This window comes from Pteropus medius, unplaced genomic scaffold, assembly GCF_902729225.1.
Source record: "Pteropus medius unplaced genomic scaffold, Ma_sr-lr_union100, whole genome shotgun sequence".
Taxonomy (NCBI): Eukaryota; Metazoa; Chordata; class Mammalia; order Chiroptera; family Pteropodidae; genus Pteropus; species Pteropus medius.
Window position 1 is genome coordinate 15,246,203 of NW_024349797.1, and position 22,402 is coordinate 15,268,604.

The 22,402-nt window shown below is 48.8% G+C and overlaps 1 protein-coding gene across 1 annotated transcript in view; it reads right to left on the reverse strand.

Moving 5' to 3' along the window:
* Positions 1–2,525: 2,525 nt before the first annotated feature.
* FBLN5 (fibulin 5) overlaps positions 2,526–22,402 on the reverse strand; it is a 67,655-nt gene continuing 47,778 nt past the window's right edge. The window contains exons 7-11 of the mRNA XM_039884038.1: positions 19,985–20,104; positions 16,221–16,343; positions 14,964–15,090; positions 11,927–12,122; positions 2,526–3,494 (exon numbers count right to left, since the gene is read on the reverse strand). Of these exons, the coding sequence (XP_039739972.1) occupies positions 3,333–3,494; positions 11,927–12,122; positions 14,964–15,090; positions 16,221–16,343; positions 19,985–20,104 (728 nt within the window). The 3' untranslated portion in view covers positions 2,526–3,332. The remainder of the gene's footprint in view (positions 3,495–11,926; positions 12,123–14,963; positions 15,091–16,220; positions 16,344–19,984; positions 20,105–22,402) is intronic.

The following is a 22,402-nucleotide window of genomic DNA, read 5'->3' on the forward strand; positions in this document are numbered from 1 at the left end:
AAGTTAAGCGGGTGGGAGAGCACTCTACCAAGGCGTGTGCTCCCCTTAAGACAAAAACCTTTACGGACAAGATTTTATGTGTTGGGAGGGGAGTAAGGAATAGTTGCTCCTTTGTTGTGTTCTCTCTCTCTGGAGGACCTTCTTGGGTCAGGAAGAAGAACTTGTATGCATTACAGTAAACACTCAGGCCACAAAAATACATTTAAACCACCGAAAATGAAGTAATCAGACCTATTGAAACGTTTTCACCATCTGGGAAAATGGTGAAAATTTCTAAGTACGTTACCCAGGCCTGTGAGGCAACAGGTAGGTGGATTCTGTACCAATTAGAAGGTGTTATGACTGGCAAACCCCTGTGAAACTCTAAAATTGCAGTTTAATGGAAACGCTGGCTGTCATCCCCAAAGCACATTTCAAGGAATCACAAAATTTGAGAATTAGAAGCAGCTGAATGGAAGTTTGAACCCAGAAGATTAGGTGGTGACACAAGGACTTCTGCAGGTGTCCCAGCTCTTAATCTGGACCCCCTTCCACCACAGAACCCTTCATTCTTCAGAACCTGATGAAGCAGCACAGAGCAGGGTTCATATGGCAAGCTCTCAGCCCAGCTCAGTCATGGGGCAAAGCTGACAAGGGACAGATGTAGAATGCCCAGATATCTCAGGGTTCAGTGGAACGGCCAGCCCCGTAGACTCCAGCGGAGGGAGGACAATGCTGTGATTCAAAGACCAGGCTTATCCTCAGTCTTGTGAAAATAATAACATCCGTCTATTTCCAAGGGGTGAGTGAAGCGAATAGCTTTTCAGTTTCTGGGAGCCTCTGAAACTGTTTCCCAAATGTTTGGGGTTTGGCCTTTTGGTACACGCTTCGTCCCCAAGTGTTTTTCCCTTAATTTTTAGGCCCAAGTGTATTTTAAGGAAAATTGATCCCACATACTTCTGATTTATTTACGTTGAACGCATCAGATTGTGTGGAAAGAGCCACCTGAGGCCCGAGAAGCCCTCTGCGCCGGCTTTTATGAGTCTGTGCCTTTTTTCTTAGAAGCAGGAAGCCACATGTTGACGTGGACAAATAAAATGCAAGCCCTAGAGATGCGGGCCTGGTTCCAAATGTGGCTCCTCTGAAACCAATGGGTCCTCAAGTCACCAAGACAGAGTTTTCCTTCCCTCTCTTCCAGAAGTTCAAAGAAACCTTCCCTTTGGGCTGTGTTGAGCCTGAGTCCGTAATTTGGAGCTGCTCCGTGCAGAGCTCACGCACGCCTTCAGCATCCCTGACTTCATGCCCATCCCTGACACGTCGGCCTCCCCACACGAAGGGAGTCCAGGCTCAGGGCCACCTCCTGGTCTTTGCGGAGACCTGAGCCAGGCTCCTGTGCTGCCAAGTTTGTAGGAAATCATCCTTTCTCTTTCAAGCTGTGGAACGAGGCCGAAAATCCTATTCCCGCCACTGAAGATGCAGCTATTAAGGACCTGGGAAACCCCTACTAAGTAGCATTTGTTGTCAATGCTATCGTTAATGTCACTTGAACCTGCTGAAGGAGCATGATGGGAAATGTCTGGGATGATTCGTTTTAGAGGAAAAATAACCACAGCTAACAGCAGGGTTAGGTGTTAAGCGTAAGAGAAATGCTCTCTGGGTAAGGGAGCTGAAAATGCCGTTTCCTCCACTGAAGAAGCAGCTGTTAAGGACCTAGGAAACTCCCATCAACCCTGACAATCCAGCACACAGTTCTCAGCACATCGTGGGTTTTTAATAAAAATATCCTAACAGGTAGAGTGGGAGCATCCATGGATCTATCCTGTAGACTCAATTTTGGCCATCAGGCTTCCTTTCTGAAGCCTCAGGTCAGCTTCTGGGATGAGAGAGAAAAGCATCCGTGCCCACCTGTTCCCTAGTCTGTGACTTGCACTGCTGACTCTTTGCCCCTGCCTGGGTTCTATCACTTGAAGGAAACCCAGAGACCCTGATCAGGAAAAGGATGATGGACCAGATGTCGAGGTCAAGGTGGCCAGGGTGTGGGCCACATTTGTTTCTCTCTCTTTATAGGGCTTAAAACCATGCGTTCTCAGTCTGGATATTTATTAGAGTTTTAATAATTCCTGACACCTGGGCCCTACCTAAGACCTACTCATTCAGAATCTCTGGGGACGATGCCCCGGAAATCAGTTTTTTCTTAAAAGCTCCACTAATTCCATGACTGGGCGGTCAAGGTCGAGGACCACTGATTCACAGTAGCTCGAATACATTCCCGTCCTGGAAGAGTAGCTGGAAATAATCCACATAGCAGAGGAAGTTCTAGTTGTTTTCTAATCGAGTGAAATGGGATTCGGGGTTGATGCTTCCTCCTAACTTCTCCACCCCCATGTCTGCTCCCCTCTCCCCATCATGTGCCTGAGTTATAAATGGTGATCGAACTGTCCAGACAGCTTCTCAAGCCAGTACACAATGAACGGGTTTAAAGAGAACAAGAACCAAACCCAGATGCTGAAGCATCTAAGATGCCAAAATGAACCAAACACAAAAAATCTCTTCAAATATTTAATCAGTTTGGAGACCTCTGCCTTCCAACCCAGTTGAGTAAAAATTCCAAAGAAAGCACGATTCAGGGGTCTTCAAAGAAAACGTTGGGCTAAAATGGGGAAGACTGGGTGTGGGAAGACAGAACATAACATGTGTCCGAAGGCCTTTTGAAGGAATTCTACCACGTATTATTTTTTTAAAAAACTCAAAATGAACAAGAAAGGATAAACAGTTATACAAATTTCTGGACAACCAAAACTTTTTTTACCGCTGAAAATACCATACATGGTTTTGAAATAGACTCTTTAAAAACCCTTAGATCCTACAGTGGTTTCTTTCCATAGCCTCCTCTGTACATACAAGAAGCGAACTAGCTACCCATGGCGTCCCCGTGAGCTCTTTGGGCCTTTGCAAAGCAGCGATTGGCAAGAGAGAGAGAGAAGGCGTGAGAGAGGTGAGAGGAAGTTGTTCACAGTCTTTGAACATGGACTCAGACCCCAGCAAACCTAATCTATTTTCTTCGAAAAACATGACAATCAACTGAAGGCCCCGAACAATCACCGTCAATCTCAGGTCTGGGTGTCAACGATAATACTTTTTGATAACTGCATTGTAGGAACTGGGGGAGCAAGTCCTTCAGAGTGACAGGGCTACAATATGACAGGCGGGGTCAGGACACTGGGGCCGACTCCCTGGGGAACCATCAGCAGGAAAGGCGGAATGTCTGTCGCGCTCGCGTTCTCCCTCTTCGGTTCTTCTCTCCTGTCCCTTGGTGCTGTTGAGAGGCTGTGTCAGAGGCTCCGGCCCCGGGCTCAGAACGGGTACTGCGACACGTATATCCGCAGTCGGATCACGGAACTGCCTCTGAAGTTGATGACGGTGTTGACAGTGATCATTTCCAAGTCTAGCTGTATGTCCCGGGGCCCTTTGATGGGGCGTGTCATCACTAGGGTGGCACTGATGGGGCCTGTTTGCTGTGGACAGAACCGGGACACTCGTTAGAGAAGCCTGACCAACCTAGGCGGGCGGGGTCAGCTTGACCACAGAAGCTGTGGGGAAAGCAGACAGCTGTCAGGTGACGTGGGCTCTCGCATTCCCACAGCAGAGGGCCCCGGGGGGGTCTGGCCACAGCCCGCCTCTGCAGCCTCACTCAGCATCCCCCTTGCCCACTGCAGTCACACTGGCATCCCCTTGGTGCCACTCCTCCCAGCTTCGCCCACGCTCCCCCTGGCTCTTTCCTGCTAACTCTTCGGGTTTTACCTGGAAACGTCACTTCCTCAGGGGAGCCTTCCTTGCTTTCCTCCATCTAAGTTGCTGCCTCCCCTCCCCCGTGGCCCTCTTCCATCGCACCTGCTACTTTGCATAGGATGGAAAGTAGTCATTACCAGGTGTCATCATCCACACTATTTACTTGATCCACGTCCAATGTCTAGGTCCCCACTAGACCGTGAGCTCCATGGAGCTAGGATCGGAGTCAAGCTTTTCACCACTGAATCCCCTGAAACCCAGCGTAGTGTCTGGCACACAGCAGGTGTTCAGTAAATATGTCTTGAATGAAAGAACAAATAATTGATGGCGCTGTGTGACTCACGGTTGTCACTTCACCTCTCAAGGCCTCACCTCTACGGTGAGGGTTTGTGCCAAATCATTGGTTCCCGAGTAAACAGCCTCCAAAACGCCTCAGACACTTTTTTTTAAAACTAACAATTCCCGGGGCCAATTCCAAGATTTCCTGCCTCGCTGGATTTCAGACGATGCCTAAGAAAAACGTAATTCGTTTACGAGCCTCCAGGTGGTTCCAATTTGCCGCCCCCGCTGAGGCTCCCGTCTAGACACTACGGTCACCTCCAGCTTTACCATTCTGTGACCCTGTCGCTGTAGTCCTAATAATTTCATGTGAACGTTTCTCCTCCAGTGAATCTTTTTCTAAAACTTCTGAGGTAGGGAGAGTAGCTTGACATCAGCTGAGCACCCGCCATGCATGAGGCATATACCTTTCCGGATGCTTTTATGCACATGTGCTGATTTAATCCTCACGAAAACCCTGAGAGGCCTTGCTACGCAAAGCGTGGTCCCTGGAACAGCAGCAGCAGCATCACCAGGGAGCCTGTTAGAAATGCAGGATCTCAGGCCCCACCTGAGGCCTCCTGGGCCAGAATCTGGAGCTTAACACAATCCCCAGGTGAGTCATGGACACTTTAATGACCGAGAGGCGCTCATCTAAAAGCACAGGACGAGGCTGGGGGGCCTGGCACCAAACTAAAGGTGTCTCATTATTTTCTCATTTTATAAATAAGCAAACTGAGGCCCAGGGAGGTTAAGTAATTGCTTAGGGTCACCCAACTTAGTCAAGGTCAGAGCCAAGGGATTTCATTCGGGTGGTCTGTCTGATCCCCGAACCCAGGCCTATTTCCCTGCACAACGGTCATCAGAAGAGACTGATGGGTGTTTTACTTCTCCTGAGCTCCACCCTTAAGGAGAGATGCTCGGGGGTCAGTGCGATGACGTAATCGCAGGCCCCTGGAGAAGAAACAGCACAAAGAAACAAGAACGTGCTGGACGATCCCTTCCTGCAGATCCCAGTGCTGTGCCCGGACACTGAAAGCAAAAGGATCTGCAAAAGCAAGAAACCTGGCCACACCAAGTGCGTTATCTGTCTCCACAGAGGGAGGGCTCTGTATAATGTTCCGGACATCCCCAAGAGCTGCCGTAGGTATGTCTAGGGTGGGGCTGGCAGGCAGGTACCAGCCAGGTGCTGGGACCTCTGCTGTCTGCTGATGCCATTTCCTCTTGGCATCAGCTCTCTCTGTTCCCGTCAGCATCAGCACAAGTGACATCTGCTCATGCAGAAGATCGCCTGGACTTCCTTGTCAGCTCTTGCAAAACCTCGGAGCCCTGGGCCAGGGCTTCAGAACATACAGCCACACACAGGGAAATGCTCACAGCATTTACACACCCAAACATCTTGCCAACTATCGCTGTTTGCATGAACAAAGGCCAACGGTTGAGAACCTTGAGCTGTGAGCGGCCCTCAGAAGGGAGTCTGAGAGGGGAAATAGAACAACTGGAAACTTCCAAGCTGTTCCTTTGGGCTTTCCTGGGAAAAGTCTCCAGAGCATGAGAGATCATTACCTTTCCCATTTGGGAGTAACCTTAGAAGTCGGCGAGTGTGATCTCCACCAGGCTCAGATGTGCAGCAGCCTGAGAAAGGCCTGCCCACAGCACAAGGCGGGACTCAAGGGCCTGCCAGGGAAGGTGAGGACAGCTACCTCCACTCCTCACTAGTTTTTTAGGGAAGTCAGGGAATTAATTAAATAGGCCCCCCAAGAGCCCCTGGTTATTGGTGGCCTTAGTGGTCATTGGTGCAAAATAATAATGGCGTGATGTAGTAGAAATGTAAATAAATAATAATCTCGTAATAATATTATTAATCGTAATAATAAATACGTAATGTCATAATAATCAAGTAAATGGTATATTAATCGTAAATACGAAGTAATAAATGTCGAAATAAAAGGAATGTCATCGTAAAATAAATGAAAATAAATGATAATAAATAAATAATAATCGTAAAATAGCTCGTAATCGATAAAGCAATAAATATAAATGAAAATAATATTCATCTAAAGATATCGAAGTAAAGATAATAAATAATAGCATCGCGTAATCATCATCATCGTAATAATGTCTCATCGTCATGTCATCGTAATCAATAATCATGCTTGTAATCGTAAATGAAATAATAAAATAAATAAAATAAAAAAGTAATCGTCGTAAATAAATAAATAAGTAATCGCAAATAATCTCGTCATCGTAATCGCAATAATCGTAAATGTTGATGGTAGTGATGATGGTGGAGTGGGGGTGATGGTGGTGGAGGTGGGGAGTGTGGTGGTGGTGGTGATGGTGATGGTGGTGTGATGTGAGGTGGTGATGGTGATGGTGGGGTTGACTAGTTGAGTGAAGTAGTGAAGTGATGAATGATGGTGGGGTGGGGGCAATGGTAGGTGATGATGGTGGTGGTGGTGCTTGATTCCAGGCATTTGGCTACGACTTTTCATATATCTCTCATTTAATCCTCATAACCCTAGAATGTAAGTAGATTAAGTACACTACTTAAAGTCACAAAACTAGCACATGGTACTACAGTGTCTATCTCCAAAATTCATGCTCTGACCACTACACTCTATGATGAGGTCTTGGTACCTCCCAATTTCCTGCCATCCCACAGCACTTATTCTACTTGAGAATCGCCACTTTGCATCGTAAATGTTGGCCTGGTTGGTTGTCCCCTCCCCGCTATAGTGTGGGTTCCCCAAAGGCAGAGGCTGTATCTGTCTGTTCCTGAGCTCTCGGTGCCTGAATGAAAGCTGCGTACATAGTGGTGCTGAATTAATGGTGGAGACAGGAGGAGGCATGAGGAACCGGACACCCGTGGAGTTGACTGCAGTGGGAGTAGGTTGCCAACAGCCCACCAATGTGTCTTCTTGACCCAGCTCCCACACGAACTCAAGTTTGTTCTGAATCGACCTGTGGGATAGCATTGTCTGACATGCGGCGAGCAGCCAAGCCATGGCGGGTCAGCCTCCCGAGGCCCTGCCACCTGATCCACGTGTGTCATGGACTAAATGCACTTTGGCACAGTCTGCACCCCTGACCATGCTCTCTCTTCTGGACTGAACTGTGTCCCAGCATCACCTGGCTAAAGCCAATCACCAGTCCTCTGTCCTGGGCTCAGAGTAAGGCAGACTGCCAACAGGGCCTGCGAAAGGAGCATGTTAGCAGTGTGTACATGAATATGCATGTGGGTATTTGCACATGTGTACGTATTTATGCATGTGTGTGCATGTGGGTTTGTGTATATGCATATAGGGGTGTGTGCCTGTGTGTGTGCGCACTTGTATGAGTGGGTATGCATGTAGTAGGTGTATGTATATGTGAGCAAGTACGTGCATGTGTGTGCGTGCGTGTGTGTGCTTATCTTTGATGTCTTTGCGTGTGTATGTATGTGTGTGTGTGTGTGTGTGTGTGTGTGTGTATGGTTTGCCTCCTGGGTGAGATGAAGTTATTCTCGAGTGCTCGTAATACAGTCAGTGAATCTCAGGGTGGGAGACACTGAACGGCCGCCGAGCCCCACGTCCCATGTGACACTGCAGTCCTTTGGGCAGCTCACCAACTTCTCCAGGCCCCAGGAGCTCACAATGTCCTAACAGCAGCAACAGAAACAATACTATCAATAGAATAACAACGAATGCTCATTGAACACTTTCTATTGTTTCTAGATGTTCAAGTAGACTTTTCTTGTCATCTCAATTTCTGCCGGGACCCTGAAACTAGAAGAGTTGATGAAAATACCCAACATCCTGAAGAGAAATGTAAGAGTCGATATAGATTTTTGTTCCCAGACTGCCTGGGTTCGAATCCCGCTCTGGTGCTTCCTAGCTGTGAGATCTTGGGCAAGTAACTTGGCCTTTCTGTGCCTCGGTGCTCTCATCTGTAAAACCGGATGGTCATCAGGCCCTGTGCATAGAATTGCTGTGAAGATGAACGAAGTGACATATGCAAAGCATCTGGCACGGTGCCTGGCACCTGTTGCGCACAGCGGAGGATTCGTGTTGTTTCTGTTGCTGTTTTACGGGGCTCGCCAAGCCAGATCTGTTTTTCTCACCCTAATCACCCCTGCAGCCTATATGCATGTGTTAAATACACGTACCAGCCCCCACCTCAAGAAGAGAGGGTTTCGAGAAAACTGTCCGGAGATGTGGGTCCCCGGACGTTTAAGGATGCAGACAGTGGCCCCTGACTCTCTCCTGGAGAAGTCTAGAGAAGCACCCCAGAGCTGCCTCACACTGCAATGAGGAGAGCCTGCTGCAGGAGAGCTGGCTCCTGGTGGCCCCAAGGCCCTAGTGTAAGGTCTGCTTGCCAGGGTGAGGTGACCTCCACCCCGGAAAGTCTGTGTGGGACATAGCACCAGAAAGAAGGGTGGACAGTTTGGGGTGGCAAGTGGCTGACTAGAGGCCGTATCGCCCACACCAGAGAATACTCAGTGCTCAGTCCTCAGGGAAACCTCCAAAGAACCCACAAAGCACCCAGCGAAAGCAAGACATTTGTGTTCTGCCCCAGAGTGAGCGCCAGAGCCTGCTTGCAGAGGTCAGGTAAGACCCGGGCTCCCTAACCACTCCCCTTCCACCATCTGCACTGCCCCACCCCCAAGCCTGGAGGGGAGCCAGAGGCAGCTCTGAAAGAGGAGGGAGATACAGATGCCACCCCCATACCCCCTCACCACCCGCACCTCACACGCCCCCTCTGAGTGATGGGCGAGGGTGCTTTACCCAGAATGAGAGACTGAGAGGTTGAAGTTTGCGTTCAAACCGGCTGGGACTTTTGCCGTGGGAGAATGAGACAATTCAGTGGTGGCTGAAAGCGTCTGTGAATCCTGTGGGATCAACTTGAGATGTCGCTCAGGTGTGCCCAGGTTCGAGCCGGCACCATGAGGAAAAGAAAGTGATTGAGTTTTCCACTTTTGCTAAATCCCAGTTGTTCCATAACAACAATCAGTTGTGTCCCAGGCACTGTGCTAAGTAGATGATCTCATCTAATCCTAATCCTCTCTATACACACGAGGAAGTCGAGGCTCAGAGAGGTTAGGTAATGTGCCCAAGGTCACATGGTCTGTAACTTGCAGAATGCCAAGGAGGCAGGTCAGCCTGGCTCCTGAGCCCACGAGCATGACTAGGCTATAATTTTTTGGTTTTTCTATGATTTCTCATTTGTCTCCCATAAATAAGTAAAAATAAAATCATGTAAAAAAATAAAATCATTTAAAAAGCATGACTGTAGGAGGTCGCCTGAGGAGGGTGTTGCGACATTGGCGTGTGGAAGCCCTGCCTTGCCCGGCAGATCACTCTGTCTTCCGGCCCCCACGCCTCCTGGCCTTGCAGGGCCCACACACTCAGTCCGTTTTCTCTTCCCAGGTATAGCCCCTGGGACCTTTCCAGACAGGAGCCACCTCCCCATGCCTACGTTCCTTCAGCCATTCTCAGGGTAGGCCTCTATCCCCTCAGCATCCTGACATCCTCCTATGAATAAATACTAAAGAGTTAGGGCCCCTCTCAATGTTCTCAGACAGGGCGCAAGCCACACACGGCTCAGCTTTGTGAGTTTCAGGGTTCTCATTTTTGCTATGACAATCCAGGCACTAGAGGAAGTTTCCAGGAAGAGCCTTTCCTTCTACCTTCTCCATCTGTAGGAGGATCTTCTCCCCCATCATTGCTGGGTACCTCTTACAAGTCAGCCACACAGGGAACTATTTGGGTCTAGGGGGATTTTAGTGGGTGGTATCCTGGTGAGTGAAATCTTGCCTACACAAGACTACCCTCTGCAGATCTTCTATTCTGCCGGGGGTGGGGAGGAATGGAGGCAGGTATGTGATGGTATTTTAAGTCCCCAAGAGGGACATCTTTGTGTCTGTACAGAAGAGAGAAACGAGACTGTTAGATACTTATTCTTATGGGCCAGGCTTATATGCTCCCAAGGGTAGGAAGTCCACAGAAGCTCACAGATGTGGGTCTCTGCAGGACAGCTGTTGCTCATGGGTTTGGGGAAAGGACAGACATAAACACAGCTCTATTTTTTTCATCTTGCAGAAGCTCCTCTCGCCTCAACTCACTCCATCTTCTTGCAAAGCTCTCAACCCTACTACTGGTGTACAGATGTTGGCTTCACGAGCCATGTTATCACGTGTGACCTGGCCCTGTTAGAGGCCTGTCAAAAACATATTGATGAGGATACAGGCATGATACCAACCTCTGGGACTTTTTCTATTCTGTTCTAACTACTGCTTCTGAGACCTCCCTGTTTTCAGACAGTCCCAGCCCCAGAGGCAAAGATTGAAAGATTAGGAGAGGAGAGTTAGAGAGCTCAGATACATGGTCCTTTTGCAGGCCCTCCGGCTGTCTCTCGTAAAAGTGGATAAGCGTCCCTGGCCTATATCCTTCTGAGTGCAGTAGGCTGGATAATGGCCCCCAAAGATATCAGGTCCTAAGCCTTGGAACCTGCGAATGTTACTTTATAAGGACAAGGGAACTTCGCAGGTGTGATTAAGTTAAGGATCTTGACAGAAATTATCCAGGATTACCTGGGTGGGCCCTAAATCCAATCACAGGTGTCATTATAAAAGAAAGAGGGAGATTTGATACACACAGAGAGGAGGAGGCAATGTGACCATGGAGGCAGAGATTGGAGTGATGTGGCCACAAGTCAAAAGATGTTGGCTGCCACCCAAAGGTAGAGGAAGAAAGGAAGAGATTCTTCCCTAGAGCCCCCAGAGGGAATGCAGCTCTGCCAGCGCATTGATTTCAACTCCGTGGAAGTGATTTCGGGTTTTTGCCTCCAGAATTGCGTGAGAATAAATTGCCATTGTCTTAAGTCACCGAGTTTGTGGTATTTTGTTACAGCAGCTATAGGAAACTGACACGCTAGGACTCAGCCACCATATTCTGAATTATTCTGGGTAATTCAGATGATTCCAGATTCTCTGGAGATGAAGCTCTAAAATCCACTTTTTGGATCAGTGCCCCAATTCATACTGAAATGTGAAAAAGACCTCTCGAAGGCAGTGGTCTCTAAAGGGGTGTCATCACCCCGGAGGTTGCAGGAGATGAAGCTGCAATGATAGAGTATTACAATTACATAATTTACAAACAAGCAAACACCTTTTAGGGTGTGTGCTCTAAGATTTTTTACTAATATAGATAAGTCAATGCTATCCAATCCAATTTTCTACGATGATAGAAATGTTCTCTATCTGAACCAGTGGGCAGCCACGTGCAGCTAGTGAGCACTTGAAATATGGCTAGTGCCGTGGGACAACCAAATTTTTCATTTAATTTCATTTTAATTAGTTTAAATTTAAAGAGCTCAATGGCTACTGTGTTGGACCATGCAGGTAGAGCCCAGTTCTGTGAGGTACACCTTTATATCCACTGCAGCGTAAGTGCTGTGAGGGCAGAGGTTAGGTTGTTTTGTTCACTCATGTATTCTCGGCTGCTGAAAGAACTTAGTTAAGTACTTGGTAAATGTTTGTCAGGTGAGTGGGTGGATAAATGGATATGCGGACACTTCTCCCACGGAATAGTAGGAGGACAGAGACCAAAGATCACATCTTGGCCTAACTCCTCATGGGACAGAGGCTCCTGAGGTTCCCAGAGGAGAAGCAGCTTTCGCAAGGCCACACGGAAAGTGACAGGAACCAGAACCTTGAAGTCCTGACTCCCCCAGATTCTTCTCTTCTTTCTTCACACCTGCCCCCTACTTGTACTCCGACCTGTTTCGAGAAGCATGTGCCAGGATAGACAACACAATGCATTGTTGAAGATGGTGACCATCGCTCGCCACCCCGTCTTACCCGCATGTAGAATTCTCTGCCCTCATTCCCAGACTTGATCTGGAAGATGTAATAAGCCCCAGGGTAGCGGGTCGTTGCTTGCATTTGGAAAATGTCAGCAGGAACGGAACGTCCTGATACCACGTCCATATCCCGGTACAAGATGGTGAAGGGCTGGTCTCTGCAGCCGGGATTCTCAGCGGGACACATACAGCGGCTGTTGGGAAGGGAAACCGTTTGAGGAAGTGGTTGGTAAATCCTTTCCAGATGCTAGTTGTACCTATTTCCTTACTTAAAACACTGAAAAGGAGGCCACTCCATTTTTGTCATCCAAATGCTGTAATTGTAGACTCTCTCTGCTCCTGGCTGTCATTGAAAAACTCTCAGCATCCAGGTGAGCGCCCTGCTTCCTAGAGAATGGCCTATTCTGGCCAATCAGATAGTCTCGTTACTAGACTTTAAACCTTAGACATCTGGTTTTCAGAACTAACGCACTTCATATTTGTCATGGATTTATTTAGTCAGCAAAATGTGCCTCTGGTCACACAGCCCTTTACTTTCCCAGCCATAAACATTTATTAAGAAATTTTCTTATTTTTACAAAGGAAATTTTAAAAGTGAGAAATTACATTAGATTGACAGGTCTTGGGTGGTCCTTTTACATTGCACTTAGCCAGTCCAGAACATAATTTAATCTTTTAATTCAATAAACAAGAGCTCAGAATTTACTATGCATAAGACATGACATTAAGACACTTTAATTGCAATGGAAAATAAGATTCTGACCTCAAATAGTTCACCTTCTAAAAGGAGAAATAAATCAGAAACAAATTTCTCTAATACAAAGCAGCTAATTCGAAACACTAGTAATAGCATCGTCATAATATAAAATCATTGATGCCAATCACCAAGGAATAACTGTTATAGACACCCCTTCATTGATCTCTAACCACCCCCAGTTCTCACCTCATGCCTGAGACTCCCCCTAGGGGTCAGAGTTCACAAGAGGATGGAGACATCTATTGACATGTGCCTTGGTGCAGAAATGAAAGTCAGCCTTGCCATGCTTCTGGCACTCCCCACTAACTCCCAATCTGTCTTATCGGTTCTACCTCTGAAATATAGTCCAAATCCAGCTACTTCTTACCATCTGTGTCACCACTGAACTGTCTCAATGTCTCACCCGGATCCTTGGGATGGGCTCCTAATGGGTTTCCCCCCTCCAATCCGTTACATGGCAGCCAGAGAGCCTTTTGTCAAACATAAATCAGACTATGTCTCAATTTGGCTCAAAGATTCCACAGTGGCCACTCATTGCAATGTGAATAACAACTAAACACCCACTTTAACCTCTGAGATCCCCATAGGGTCTGGGCTCTGTCAATTTTTCTAACGTCCTCTCAAGTCACTAACAGTCACTCACTGCAGCCACTCGGGCTTCCTTCATTCCCCGAGGACATCGTCACTCCTGCCTTGTAACATTTGCACATGCTGTTCCCTCTGCTCTTCCTCTCTCTGTGGAAAAAGAGACTGGCCCTCCCATTCCAGCCCAAATATTATTCCCTCAGCGGGGCTTTCAGGCTCCCCAGGCTGGGTCAGGCCCAGCCTACTCTTTCACCTTGTAAATTTCTGTTCTCCCTGTTCACAGCGCCTATCACAATCGATGATCGTATATCCATTTATGTGACAGTATGTTTAATGTCTGTCCCCTCCACTAGCACAAGAGCAAAACCCACAGCGCCTAGCACAGTGTCTGGCACATAACAGGAACTGGACTAACACTTAAATGAATGTATAAAAGAATTTTTAAAGTTTTGTTTTTTATGGCAGCATCAAAATTTCCAAGTCAAAATGTCCCTGGTGCCTAATGGCCACATTAATATGTCATGTGTCACATAGAATTGTTTCCTAAAAGAAACTGGGAGGAGGAAATGATGGCTCCCAGCTGAAGAGGATCACAAACAGCTGGGAGAGGTGGCACCGGAGCCGAGATTGGAAAGATGGGGCAGATCTGCCTGCGTGGCACTGAAAGCAATGCCTTCCACATGGTGGAAAACGTGTGCCCAAAAGACGGGAGGCCGGACATCCCGGGGTGTGGGTAAAGGTGAGAGCACACCTTGTTCAGGTCGGCGAGAGGACAGGACACCCGAACGAGGAAATGAACTGGAAGAGGGTGGCTGGACTCAGGCTGCACTGGTGCCTGGAGGCAGGAGACACCAAGCGTTTTCAGAGGTCTGCCAGGGACCTCGCCAGTAACACCAGCTCAGTGCTGAGCGTGGAACCGGGTCAAGTCCCCGGCCACAGAGAAGGGCAGCCTGGAGAAACCCGGACAGAACTAGGCATGGAAGCCAGTAAGAGAAGGTCTTCCAAAGGACCCTGGAACCAGAAACCAAAAACCCCGTTCTAAAGGGCTGTTTAGAAGCACAGCTCACAGAAGCAAGGAAAGGCATCTCTGAAGGACCTGCCTGTCCCTGCTTTGTCTTCTGCCAGTTTTTGATCAGAGGGAAGCACACTGGAGAGCCACGAATTCCTTGTAGATGCTCCTCAACTCTAATATTTGCCATCTGGTGATTTAGTAAAACACTGAACATTATGACATCAGAAACTTGATGAGAGCAAGACAAGCTGCCTCGGGTACTGGGAACCGGCGAGCGGTCTCTCCAGGCGCGGTCTGGGAAGACTGGCGGCATCCGTTTGACCTGGGAGTTGTCAGAAAGACAGGATCCCAGGCCAGGCCGGGCCCACGGAACCGGAATCTGCACTCTAACAAGACCTGTGCATAAGATGCTTGAGAAGCATTAAAGGTGGAAGGGGGTTCGAGAACTCTGCCTCTCCTCTCGTTAGCTCCAGGGAAACTTCACCTAGCTCTGGCATGACTGTGTGCGCGTGTGTGTGCATGCGTGCGTGTGTGCACGTGTGCATGTGTGTGTATACGGAAGGTAGTGAGCCGGGTCTCCCAAGTCCCTGACAGGTGTTCTCTCCTTCATGCCACATGGGCTGCCTCCTGAACCAGGCCCCTCCCCCATGCCCCGCTTCCCCAGGGGGAGCCATGACTTACTTATCGCTGATGCGCAGGTAAGGCTCCTCGCAGCGGATGGGGTCAATGCACTTGAAGCCCCCTTGCGTGTTGTAGCAAGTCTGCTGCAGGGTGCACGTGTGGTTTCTGTGCTCACACTCGTTGATGTCTGAAATGCAGGGTAGAGGAGAGGCTGAGGGAGGGCCGCGCTGCCAAGGTGCCGGCCCCCCGGCCCGGGGTGCGGAGGCGGGGGCGGGAGCTGCCTGCATCTTATTAGAGAGCTGTACTTTCCAATAGGACAGCCACTGGCCATATGCGGCTCCTGAGCACTCGAAATGTGGCTAGCCCAGACTGAGCTGTGCTGTCAGTGGAAAATGCACACCAGATTTCAATGACTTAACACACACAAAAAGAGAATGTAAAAATCTCGTCAGTAATTTTTGTATCAAATACGTGCTGTAGTAACATTTTGGAAATATTGCATTAAATGAAATATAGTCCTAATATTAATTTTACCTGTTTCTTTTTACTCTTTTCATGGGACAACTAAGAAAATTTCAAATTTCATATATGGCTCACGTTCATAGCTCACGTTATATTTCTACTGCTTGGCACTGCTATCGAGAATGCTTGCTTTGTGTTGGGGTAAAGCAGCTTCAAGGAGGCTGAAAATGGGTCAGTCAATCAGCTACCTGCCTCCCACCCTGGCCCCAGTGGGTGGAGCGTGGGGCTGGAAATTGAGTCAAACAGTTGATTTGAACGAGACCCATCCTTTCCACAGCCTGGGTCCTGACCCTTAGTGGGACATGGCAGTCGGATGTGGGAGGTCTCTCTGGCATCCGTTCTCTAGGAAGTCGGTAAGAAAAAGATGACCAGGGTGCCGACCACGGTGCCCTCCGGGGGCCGTGAGAAAGCCTGGGCCTGGTTGGTCCAGACCACGGAAAGTCCTGGTTGGCTCAGGCGCAGTCCTCAGAGGGGCTGCAGGGATCTATCTGCTGGGGAGGCCACCAGACCTCAGAGGGCTCCACCTGTATCTGCGGAGTTCATTTACAGCAGTGAGAGTGGTCCCGTCCTTTCTGAGGCCAAATTATCCTTTGGCCTCAGAAAGGACGGGACCACTCTCAGGGCAGGAAGGCACCAGCCAAAGCATCCTGCCCAGAACCTGTCACTCTGGGAGCCCCCAGCACCCACTCCCGCTCTCATCTCTGTCAGCTTCCCGAAGCCACACAGAATTCCCCAGAGCAAGACATCCAGAGCCGGCCCCACCTTCCACCTCTAGGCCCCTCTGGACAGCCTTACCCTGGCAGCTTCGATTGTCATCCAGCAGGATGTAGCCAGGGGGGCAGGAGCAGAAGTACGTCCCAGGCTGGTTCACACACTCGTGTTGGCAGAGGAACTCAGAGAAGCTGCACTCGTCCATATCTGGGGGCGACAAGTTACACCTGCTGTTTATAATCACAGATGACCTGGAGATGGGAACTTAGTGGTCATCTACTCCAGCTCCCATAGTCTCTGACATATATGGCAGCTTTACCGCTAAGAAGTTGCCAATTCATTTCTTGAATACTTCTGATGATGGGGAGCTCACTACCTATTGAGGCAGCCCATTGATATTTGGACAGTTCTAATTGTTAGACAATTCTCTCCTACAGGGAGGTGAACTCTGTCTCCAGCGAGCTTCCAACACCCTCTGCACCTGGCTCAGCTACATTATCTAGTCATTATTGACTCATTTTGCCCCTGTAGGTGAATCTATCCTCCATCTCTGGAGGTGAGATTTATTTGCCCACTGGAGTTTTCTTCCCCAGGACCCAAAAAACATTTGCTGGACCCGCTTTTCTAAAAGAGAAACTTTACTAATGGCCCCAATGTTGAAAAACAACATTATTCCTAAAATCGTAACTAAAAGAGACATATCCAGAAGGTTAGGGGCTCTCCATTATAGTAAAACTTCATTACATGTGAAAACCTCCTTGAAAGAGAAAACTCTAGAGTGGCATGAGGTGGGCAGGAGCATGGTCCCTGGGACATGGAAACCCGGAGCTGTGCCACTCTCCGGCTGCAGAGGTGGGGACATGAAGGGGCAGCCCCTGAACTGTAGGCCGTGGCAGCTGATGCAGAAGCAGGCCTTGCAGAAAAGCCAACTCTTCATCACACACAGAGTCTGGCAACGGAGTCCCTATTTGAGCCTCATTCAATAAGTGCGCCAAAGAAAACATGTTTTTCTTTCATTTGTTGTTTCCCGAAAACTTGCTTTCGCTAGTTTCCCCATGTGACATGTCCTCAGATTGCCCTCTAACTCGCACACCACTGGTGGCGGGAATCACCCAGAGAGGGTGTCAGCACATGAGGAGGCTTCTCTGCCATCGGATAATTCTGGGTGTTACATCCCTGATGCCTCTCATGGCCAAAAAGGAAAAACTGCTTCCTGTCTCTCCTGGGGGTCTTCAGGTGACGGGAATGCTGATTTGAAAGTTAGAGCATGCCCTGTGAAATCTGCTTCTGTCATCCCCTTCCTCTCCCTCGGGAGCCTTATAGGGTCCTAGTCTCTAGCCACAGCCCCTCATAACAAAGAGTGCCCTTGCTTTTTTCTGTTAAGTTTGTAGACTCCATTCATACCTTCAACAGAAGCAGTAGTAAAATCTAACAGCTCGCTGGGTGCCAAGCTCTGGGGTCTCACCTGCTTTACCTGCCCCATCTTCATCTCAGACTTATGAAGAACATACTATCAGTAGCCACATTTTACAGAGGGTAAAATGAGGCTTACTGAGGTTCGGTAACTTAACTAAATTCATAGATAACGAGTAACCATTAAAGCTGGGATTTGAACCCAGGCGGCCTCCTGTTCCTACGCTCATCAATACAATGCTGTAATGTCTCCCTGAGTCACTCACACTCAAGACTTACAATCGGTGAATATGGGGAGTTCCAAGGTTAGGGAGCCCCCTGAGCAGGGTGAGCTCCAGTGTGGATGGAGAGGGTAGCACCCATCCCCACCGCTGGCTGGGCAGGAAGGGGCCTTAACAGACAGACTCAGTTTATCTAGGGTCTGCAATCCCAAGCCGCAAAGCTGAACTACAAGCCCAGTTTCTGGCAGGGAGCACAACATGAGGCCATTTTCGCTCATCTGCTTGAGAACCCACCACGGCTTCCGGGATCAGCTTGGCTTAGAAATCCCTGAGAGACGAGGGGACACGGCTGGGAAGGGTCGGGTGCTGCATGGCGGGGCCACACTAACTGCCATAACACTGTGACGGTAGCTTTTCCTGTTGAGCTGAGAAAGGGGTAATAGGAAGAGACAGGAAAAAAACTCTCTGTGTCACGTTGCTACCCAGGGCCAGCCTTAACATCCTCGGTGGCCAGGGATCACTCTACGTTTGAGTAAAGTGAGAACATGGAAGAGAAGTTGGCCATCTGGGGTAAAGGGAGTCAGTTGAACCTCTCTGCCAAACCACCAAGGATGGACGCTGCCTGAGAAGCCATAGGGCTCTCACACGTACTGAGAGTAAGTTAACCTGTAGTGACACTGAGGTACACAAACTTACTTAATCTTTGTGACCACACCATGAGGGTGTTTGTTAATAAATGAGGAAACCGAGGCTCAGCAGGTCACATGGCCAGGGAAAGCAGTGACCAGTAGAGACAGCATATGAACTCGGCTCTGTCTGGCTCCGGTCGCTCTCCCAGACCGCCTCTGCGATGATCGATAAAGCTCTGTGGGTGCACAGGGAACCCCAGAGAAACTAATGCTAAACTTCCCACCAAGATGTTCCTTGGCCCAGATTCCCCAAGGAATGGGGGAAGCGGGAGAGGCGGGGACTGACAACTAGGAAGAAAGTAGCTTTTCACGTCCGAGGGCCTTCGATTCCCATTTCTAGGACTGACATTTGATCAGTGTAAGGCTGTCTGTAGCTGCCTACTCACAGCTCCAGCTTGCTTGGCCCTGGGGAGAGGGGCTCATTTGTTTTAAATGACTCCCTAGAACGCTCCAGTCCTAAACGGTGCTCTCACACAGTCCCATTCATGACCGGGGTCAGTTCCTGGCACAGTGAAACTCGGCATTAGGAAACTTTCCATTCTGAAGGACAAAAAGATTTCACACCCTAGGGCACGGCCCACTTATTTTGAAAAATACGGCAAAGCGTCATCAGTTTGGACTGTGCTCATTTACAACTGCTATTGACATGCTGCAGCAGATGGGATGAGTTTGGATGACCACATTAACAAAAAAAAGGGGGGGTGGAGGAAAAAGAAGGAAGAACCTTAGAAAGAGCTGTACATAAGCTCTGTGTGGGGTGCTAATAAACATGAGTAAGATGCTGCCTCTATTCTCAAGGAATTTACGAGTTTACAAGTTTCTTATAATGAGGGTTAATAAGAAAATTATCATAGAGTCCACGATCTGGCATAGGCAGAGAATCATAGCTTCTTAAACTTGGAAGGAATTTCTAAGAGGTCAGCTAAGATATCACGTCTATGTTCTCAGGACAAACTAAGATTTCATTCATTCCCCGTTCAGTCATTCATTGATTCGAGAACTATTTGCTGCACGCGCACCACATGCCAGGACTGGAGCTACGCACTGAGTATTTGTAGAGATTTTACAAGTTCACGGAGTGTCTGCGCTTACATACATGATCTCATGCATTCCACACACGCCCCTTCCCACCCTACCCTATGAGACATGCTATTATTCTTGAGTCCCCGCCCTCTGTAAGCACTATCCCCAGGATTTGAATCAGTGCTGGGTGAGGACAGATAAACCAACATGCAAAATTGTGTGACTTCTTTCTCACTCTTCCCCCATTTCAGACCCTAAAAGATAGCTCCATTGGTTTTTGCATTTGGGGTCAAATGACAAGAGAGGTGGGACCCCACTCCACCTTTCAAGCAGTGACTCATCTCTGTTTTGTGTGTTTGTGACCCTATGGCAGCGGGAAATGTCCCAAACTGGAGACGTTTCTGAGAAATGAGAGGAAACACCTGTGAAGGAAGGCCCTGCCCTCCACCCCTACCCCCTACCCCTAGTGCAGGTGGAAACCTCCAATGCTAACGCCCATTACCACTGCAACGAACTCCGTCATCCTCAAGTTCATATCCTGGGTCACAGCGGCAGATGAAAGAGCCGTAGGTGTTGACACAGGTTTGCACACAGGGGTTCTCAGTTGCACACTCATTCACATCTGTGGAAAGGCAAAGCATATATGTCACTGACCATTCCCACAACAAAACATCCACACTAACGAGAGAGAAAAAAATGCACTGGCAACAAAAGCTACTACCACTGGGAGACCAGATCCACAGGGACCAAGAATCTCCATGTAGGACCTATTGGATTGAGAAGTCAGACCCCAGAAACGTTTACTGAAGAACCAAGGGCTCCATCCATATGTCCCTTTGGGCTCACAAGGTGGGAAGAGTGGAAACAACATGTATACACATCATACACAGGTACACACAGGTACGCATATACACCTCCTAAGAAGGCCACTCTCCCACGGCCACCAACAGGAATTTCTAAGCGATATCTGCTCTTTTCTGTCACCTACTACATCGCATTCCCAATGAGCTCTTCCCTTACCCCCGCTGACTCTGACATTTCAGGTACACAAATAAGTGTGACAATTCTAATAATAACTCTAATATTGCTATGGACTGAATCGTGTCTCCCTACCCCCAAGTTCATGTTGAAGTCCTAACTCCCAGGGTGATGGCGTTTGGAGATGGGGCCTTGGCAAGTAATTAAGGTTAAATAAGGTGCAGAGGGTGGAACCCTCAGGATAAGATTCGTGTCCTTATAAAAAGAGACACCAGAGAGCTTGCTCTTGCGCTTTCTGTCACGTGAGGCTGCAGAAGAGAAGGTGGCCATCTGCAAGCCCAGAAGAGAGCCCTCGTGAGTGCCTGACCGTGATGGTGCCCTGATCTTGGGTTTCTAACCCCCAGAACTGTAAGAAAATTAATTTCTGTTGTTTAAACCACCCAGTTTACGGTATGTTGTCATGGAAACCCAAGCTAAGATAATTTTGCATAAATAACATCACTGATTATAGAAGGATCTCGCACTCAATGAATCCTTAAATAACAGCCCTGCTTCAGGACCACTGCCCCATGGTACAAGTTCAGTAGGTTAAGGAGAGACCACGAAGGGGCACAAGGAAACCGTTAGGAACCATGGAATATTGATTATCTTGAGTGTGGGGATGGTTTCATGGGGGTATACATACGCTGAAGCGCATAAAATCATGTACCTTTAACAGTGTAGTTTATCGTACATCGATTATACATTAACGAGATGTTAACATTTGGTTAAGGTTGAGAGATGTACCCAAATCCCCAGGCTAACAAGGGCACAGCTGGAACTGGACTGTGAGTCAGGGGTCTGTCCATAAAACCCGATTCATTCCGCACAGCTCACTGGGTTGGGGGTGGGGGGGCCGAGGGAGCCCCCTTCTACTAGCACCAGCTGACCAGCCAGTTCTAAGCACTCCCTCTCCCATGCCCCTTATGCCAATGACCAAAGTTCCGGCTGAGAGAATTTTTATCCCCTTCAAAAGTCCAGGTAAACCTCTTAAGACTCTGAATAGAGGTTTGAGTGTTTTCAGTTAAAAGCCTTAGTGGTAAGCAGTTTGAGAAGCTTTCCTTAAGGAGGAGAGCTAATCCCACGCCCATACGGTTCCTACTTCCTGGCATTTTTGGAGCTTTCAGAAAGAAAAAAACCATACACAGCCATGCAGAGAAGGCCCCGCCAGATACCAGTCTCCCCCGGTGCCCACGGGAGCTTGGAGGCTCTCCACCTGGAAAATGTCATGGTGCCAGGCCATGGGGTGGAGGTTCAGGCAGGATGGCACTGGCGAGTACTAGGGCTGGCGTCCTCAGCTTCCGGCCAGACTCTGGCCACATGGAGATGAATGAGCGTGAGTCCTGCTCTCTCTCAGCTCTCAGCTGTTTCAGCAGGGCAGCAGGACCCAAAGGATCTGGCCCCCTGGGACCCTGGCTGCCCTTTCCCACTGGTACCGGGATCCACACATGCTCAGATGCCCTCCTGAGTCCTGTGGGAGCAGACTGCACCCCAGTCCTATTTGCTGGACCCTTGGTTCTACTCCCAACCCTGCCACCACCTGGCCGTGTGACTCTGGCCACATCGCTTAATGCATTGAGCACTGATTTCCTCATCCGTGAAGCAGGGCCACAAACACTGCCCTGCCTACCTCCCAAGGCTACTGTTGGGATTCAATGAAATGAGCAGACGTGACAATGCTTGGAAGAGTGAAAGCCCCCTCCCTCCCATCAGCTTTCAGGATTACAAAAGCTCAATAGAGTTTGAAGCATCCCATGTCACACCAGCGGGCCCTGCTGACGCAACATTCTAGTGGCCAAGTGCCCGTGTCCGTGCCCGTGTCCAGGCCCGGGTGCTGTGCCTGCTACTGGACTGGCGCTGCCAGGTGGATTATCTGCTTCTTGTCACAGGCCCGTCCCTGAGA